This window comes from Octodon degus, unplaced genomic scaffold (genome assembly GCF_000260255.1).
Source record: "Octodon degus isolate 3935 unplaced genomic scaffold, OctDeg1.0 scaffold00070, whole genome shotgun sequence".
In the NCBI taxonomy this organism is placed as follows: Eukaryota; Metazoa; Chordata; class Mammalia; order Rodentia; family Octodontidae; genus Octodon; species Octodon degus.
In genome coordinates this window covers 7,883,027-7,889,345 of record NW_004524646.1, presented here as the reverse complement: position 1 = coordinate 7,889,345, position 6,319 = coordinate 7,883,027, and the positions used below count along the sequence as shown (strand labels likewise).

Genomic DNA, 6,319 nt, shown 5'->3' with positions numbered 1-6,319 from the left:
TCGAACAATACGTTCACTAATGAATTAAAGAGTAACGGGAAAATACATGTTTCTTCAACACCATGTTTCGCAATGGCTATTAGATGACCACAGTATCATCAAAGCCATGGAAAATGCACGTCCTACGTGTGGGGGAGAGCATGGTGCTTCTCGAGAAAACTGATTGACACCCCAAAACCCCAGGCTGAAGGTGATTCTAGGGAGCTGAGAAACCAGACCTGGGTCAGACTCCTGCGCTCTTTTCTGATCCCCGAACGTGAGAAAGGGCCCTGGCTCTGGGCTGCTGCGGAGCATCCACTCTGAAGCACTTCAGGGTAGGGCTTGACTAGCTACCGCACAGTGGCTGGAGCTTCTACCACCAGACAAAAGGGCAGAGACCCGAATACCTCTGCAGCAGGAAGCTGAAGTGCAAACAAGGGAAGGCTGGCTGAGACCTCGGACCCGGTGGGGTGCTCCACCCTGGGTGACCCCAGGTTTCCAGGGTGCACTTCTGGCCTCCGGCCCCGCCCTCTCACCTTGTGCCCCGCCCCTCTCCTCGCCTACCTGCTACATGCTGCCACGTGCGTCCCGCCCACCCACCTCCTGCTCCGCCCCTTGCCCCGCCCTCCAATGGGGGGTGCACCTGTGCCCTAGGCTATAAAGCTGCAGCAGACCAGCCCAGGGTCAGCGAGCGGTCTCTCAAGGTTGCACTGTTGTTCTTGCACTGCTTAGGTGCCATGGCCCAGTCTACGATCTTCAACAGGCAGGTAAAGCACATAACGGAGCACCCCAGTCGTCTCTGGATATGGGACAAGGCCACGTTCATGGATGAGCAGCGGCGCACCTGGCTGCCTGTGATCCTCAAGGTACAGCCTGCTCTGGGGCCGCAGGAGTCCTCCTGCCCTGCAGGGTGCAGGGGTGGGGAGCCCTTTCCCCTGGTCTCCCAGCACTCTCTGAAGCTGCTTTGAGCTGGATTCTGCCGGTTGCGTTTCCCCCAGGCCAGCAAGTAAGGTGGGCACACCAGGAGGGGCATGAGCCGCGTAGGACCGTGAGCTTCCGTGAAATGGGGCTGTCTGGGCTTCCGGGTTCCAATCCATATAACAGGAATGTGCTTAAGTGATTGGTGCACGAGCCAGTTACCATAATCTCCTTAACCTGGCCCAGAAACCTCTAATTTGCAAAGGCGTTTTCTAGTTTGAGAACCAAGGCCTAGGGCGAGGGACACTCACGCTGCCCTGTGCTCTGGACGAACCTATCAACTAACGCACAGACAGCAAAGCCGGTGTGGAGTGTGTGCTGCCGAGGATGGGGATGGATCTTTAGTTATTTCTTTGAAAAACTGTATAACTCAAAAAAATAATAATAACCCTCGAAACGTGGCTGGACTGCAGCCATTCGGTAGACTGAGGCAGGAAGGTCACAATTCTGAGGCTTGGCTGGGCAAACTAGGGAAAGCCTGCCTCCACATTTAAAGAAAGATAAAAAGAGCGAAAGCTGTGGATGTAGCTCCTTGCTAGAGCACTTGCGCACGTGCATGAGGCCCCAGATTCAATCCCTGGTCCTGGAAGACGTTTCCTTCATGCAAGTATTTTCAGTCAGAGCTTGGGTTTACTTAAAGCAATTGAAGCCTTGGTGGCAAAACTCCCCGTACATAAACCAAGGAAAGGTGGAAAACAAAAATTTAAATATATGATAGTAGAATATTTATGAAAAATGACAGCAGATGCAGAGTGTTGATTTGTGGTCAGCCCGGGTTTACAGTTCCAGGCTTTTCACTGCAATCTGAATTTGTGCTTTTATTGTCATTTCCATTTTTTAAATATACATCTATGCTTCTTAAAAATCAATTTAAGTGTTTACTTCTTTTTTGGTGAAGTTTTAAAATATCTTGGTAAATCTCATTTTAAATCTCTTAACTGGGAAATATCTTCTCACCAAAACCATAAATCCAACAGTTTTTCATGGTGTTGGTGTCATCTGAAAAATAACCCAGTAGCAAAATTTGGGGCAGGATTTGCCTCTCGTAGTTGAAAGAAATGATATTTCTATATGTAGTGATTTAGTTAATAAGAAAATGATAACAACTCAAACACAGGTTAAAGGATCTAGAAGACAATGCAACTCAAGAATGGTGATTTTTCAAGGAGCTTACATCATGTAGAATGATCTGTTTGTGATTTTTTGAACTGATTGATTTCATTTGGCAGGAGTTTTTATAAAACTGCGTACCTCGGAGGAGAAACTCATTGAGCAAGTAATAGTACCTGATGCTCGCTGAATAAAGATGAAGAAGCCCCTAGACTCACTGAACAATCATGGGTGGGATGGTTTGCAGGGATCATGTTGTGAAGTTGACACGGCTGGGAGGCAGACAAGGGAATAAAGCTGGTGGTTAAACTATGTAGGAAGAACAAGCATGGGAGGCAGTGGTGCTGTTGGCCGTCATTTATCTTTCTAAATCTTTGGGGCCTGCCTCTTACGGGTATCATAGAGTTGATTTTTTTTCCCCTTGAATTTTTAAGTAAAGCTCAGTTTGAGTTATTGAGAAAGCTGTGCTGGGCCTCCGTTCAGTCGCACGTCCTGTCTGTCTGTGATAGACGGGCAGACCGGAGCAGCGCTCTGCCAAGCTGTGAGCTGGGTAGCCCTAGGAGCGAGGTTCCCGGCAGGCAGGACGGTGGTGAGAGGGGTTGGTGGGAGCAGACATAAGTGTGGCGGGTCCCAGAAGCAGCCAGGAGGCCTGTGCGGCTGGAGCTGAGTGGAGGGAGGTGGGGCTTGCCGCGTGGGCCTTGCTGCGTGGGCCTTGTGGACGCCAGTGGGCCGTGGGAAAGGCGCTGAATCGCCCTGCCCGTGATGGGAGGCATGGAGGAGCTGTGATTTTCATCTGAGGCTGAGCTGTGGGGCCCAAGACCGGCAAGGCAGGACACAGCTGCTGCAGTGCAGGAGATACCAGTGGTAAAGGGGAGGGAGGGAGGGTGCAGAATGTCACTAGAGCCTGGTATCCAGGGAGATCTTACCTAAACGAGGCAATAGAACAGATTTTAAAAAGCTCCAATTCCAAGTAAAAGGGGACCAAGCCAAGGGCCGTGTGGCGTGCGCTGGCACCAGGAGCTTGGGAACAAGCGTGCCCCTCGTGACCTTGTCTGCGTGGCTGGCTTTGTGCCATCCCAGCCACAGCCCCTGACACTGCCCGTGGCTGGCATCAGACACAGTGACCACCTGCATCTTTCGCTCGCGTCCGTCGGCTCAGGCAGGGGTTGCAGGTAACAGAAAGGACCCTGCACCTGGAGGACCCTGGTGAGTGGGACCTGAATGTGTATCCATCTTTCCTCTGCAGTCAGAGACCAACATGCAGGTGCTCCTGCGACAGCAGACAGTCCCTGTGGGGGACCCCAAGAGCCCTACCCAGCTCGGCCCATCCCTGCTGCCCCTGATGTGGCAGCACTACCCCTCTGAGAAAAGATACCAAGACAGCAACTTCGCCTCCTGGCACGTAATGTACCATATCAAGGCAAGTGTGGGGCTGCCAAGCACAGGCGGGCGTCTAGGGTGGCCCTGCCCTGTCCACTCTGTGCTTGTTTTTGCTTCCACCCCAGGACCAAACACTGTTATAGGGGAGGGATTCACAATGGCATGTTTATAAAGGGCTGGCCCAGACAGGAGTTAACACTGAAGGGCTGGCCGTCCCTTGAGGACCCCAACAGAAGCCTTTGGGAGCCAGTGAGAGAGTGATAGCTCAGCAGATTAGTGCCTGTGGAGGCATGCATGGGGACTATGGTTTGATCCTGGACTGCAGGGCGTGCCGGCCCCACCCCTGGGCAAGCCTGTAATCCCAGTGCTGGGGAGTCTGAAAACAGGATTATCACTATGGGTCGAAGCTGCAAAGTGAGACCCTGTACCAAATACACAAAAGAAGAACACTTTACGGTACAGGAAGTTCTCATTGATGGCAGTGACAGGCTAAAGCCGTGCCACACCCAGGTCCTGCCAGTGAGTACCTAGGCTAGAACAGAGCGGGGTCCTGGGCTCTGATCTGATGACCCCTCTCTCTCCTTCTCCTCCTGCCCTCAGTTCTGTGACATGGAAGACATCCTTCTGGAAAAGGTGGCAGACCAGGAAAAGGTAGACGACCAGAAGGTGCCAGACCCCAAGAAGGTGTCAGACCCTGAGAAGGTGCCGGAACAGGAGGTGCCAGGCCATGAGGTGGTGCCAGACCCAAAGAGTCCCTGATGTGGTAAGCACCCAGAGCCCATCCCTGAACAGCCTCCTGGAAAGAAGGAGCCCCACTCCTACACTGCCACCCCACAGGGTCCCCAGGTGGGCAAATTCCCAGGGATGCCCCATCTTCACTACCATCTGGAGAGCCACAGCCTTCTAGGCAGCCCCATGGTCCCAGCCACAGTGCCCTGGGCCAAAGCTGGCACCTACACTGACAACACTCAGTGATAGAAGAGCACATTGATCAGTCATCATGTTCTGTGGCCCCGTGCAGGGTGCAGTGAGGCCAGCCCCGGGAAGCCAGCCCCAGCAAACTCCCTACGGTCTTCCCTTCTGCCTCTGACCCTGTTCTCTCTCACCTCTTCCCAGGTCTTGCAGTTCCACTCTGCTGGCCCTGGGCCTGCAGTGCACGCCTGTGCTGTGTTCATCTTACTGACTGTTCCTGTGTGTGAGTGACTCTCCCTGTGCAGGGAGGAGATGCCCGGCCAGAGGATGCACCCTGCCCCGGCTGCTGGGCCTGCCTCCCGCCCTGCAGGCTGCCCTGGCAAGCCGCACCAGCAAGGAAGCCTGGCCCCGTTATCTCCCCCAGAGCCAAACCAAACCAGTGCCTCCGGTTTTCCCAGCTGGAAGATGATTTTCAGTTTCTCTGGCCCTCCCAATGTTTCTGCTCATACCCAGGGACCGTCTCTGCTCTGTCCCCTCAGCTCTGCATCTGGGTTGGGTCAGCAGCCTCTCCATGTGCTAGGCCTGTCCATACCTGGTCTGCAAAGTCTCCTTCACCCCACAGGCCCATGGCCCTGCGAGAGGCTAGACAAGCAGTTGCTGGGGGGCCTCTGGGTTGTTCATCTTAGAAGTGAAAATGGTTAGTTTCCCATTGGACGGGGACCCCTGTGGACACATACAGGCCTCTTGAGGTTGGATGTGAACACTTGGTTGTAACGTTGACTAATTAAATGAAAGATGGTTCATATAAGTTGTGCTGAATCTGCTGCTTTCTTTGATGTCCTGGTGGTGAACAAGGAGAATGGGCAGTCACCCTGACGCTGCATCAGAACGCTGCACAAGAAAGAGTGCCGGGGACTTTGTACACTTGTGACGCTTTGCAAATAGCACTGAAGGTTTCCTCTCACAGAGACCTCTCAATGCCCCAGTGTTCCTGGAAGTACAAAGACCCTTAGAGCGAGCTCAGAACCGAGTTATTGGCAGCTCCTGGAGTCACACCCATGCCTGGTCTCACCCTGTCATTCCTGCCTCTGCGATCCCTTGGCCCAGGTATGTCCTTGCCTGGGAAGCTCCTGCAGTCCCAGTGGGAGATTCTATCTGGGATCGTCACCACCGTTTGGACCCTGACCGGGCTCCTTCATTTGCATGACTCATGCAGGGTGTAGCACTGCCCACCCTGTCCCCGCCTGACTCGTCTGCTCCTGCACCATCAAGCAGCACTGCAGCAGGAGGAGGGGACACCTTCCAGAGAGCTAGCCAGGAAGCCAGGAGAGTCCTGGGTCCCACACCTGTGTGTCTTCAGTCCACAACTTCATTGCAGAGACACGGAAGGGGGACACGTGCAGGGTGACCCAAGAGGTCGGAAGGGGTAGGGCTGGGTCCTCGGAAAGTTGCTTGTGGAACTCTACAAGAGAAACACCTCGAACAGAAGAGAAACTCATCAAGGTGATGTCTTATCTTAACCCTTGCCTTTTGCATTGCAGTCTGCCAGAGCAAGGCCTGCAGGATGCCTCTTGGGGACAGCCTGACGGCGGTGACTGAGCAGGAAGAGTGTGGGAGACCTCCCAGCTATGCCTGGGCCGGGCATCCGTTTACCAAATACTGCTCCCCACCAGGAACTCTGCGAAGCGCTCTGGGTACAGTAGCAAGAGGAGCAGGCCGGGAACACGCTTCCTTACTCTCAGCAGTAAGTAGAACAAGGAGACCGAGGGCAGAGCAGGAATGTGGTGTCAAGGATTTTTACTCTCTTGCGTCATTAGCGCATATTAGCACATAACGTTCACGTTGCTTGTGTGGAGCTGGTGCCTGCTGGTGTCGCCCCTCCATTGCTTTCTCCTCCCCTTTCTCATTTCCCTTCCCTCCATCTCTTCATCCCTTCTGTCATGGCTTGGGAGTTCTGCAA

The 6,319-nt window shown here is 53.7% G+C and overlaps 1 protein-coding gene across 1 annotated transcript; it reads left to right on the top strand.

Moving 5' to 3' along the window:
* The first annotated feature begins 716 nt into the window (after positions 1-716).
* On the top strand, positions 717-4,650 carry Tcl1a (T cell leukemia/lymphoma 1A). Its single transcript, XM_004635218.1, has 4 exons — positions 717-845; positions 3,314-3,487; positions 4,048-4,164; positions 4,564-4,650. The coding sequence occupies exons 1-4, from the start codon at positions 717-719 to the stop codon at positions 4,648-4,650; spliced, it is 507 nt and encodes a 168-aa protein (XP_004635275.1).
* Positions 4,651-6,319: the final 1,669 nt, after the last annotated feature.

Coding starts and splice junctions, on each gene's coding strand:
- Tcl1a (XM_004635218.1), top strand. CDS start 717: ATGGCCCAGTCTACGATCTTCAACAGGCAGGTAAAGCACATAACGGAG. Junction 846..3,313: donor GGCTGCCTGTGATCCTCAAG/GTACAGCCTGCT, acceptor TTTCCTCTGCAG/TCAGAGACCAACATGCAGGT. Junction 4,165..4,563: donor AGAAGGTGCCGGAACAGGAG/GTGCCAGGCCAT, acceptor ACCTCTTCCCAG/GTCTTGCAGTTCCACTCTGC.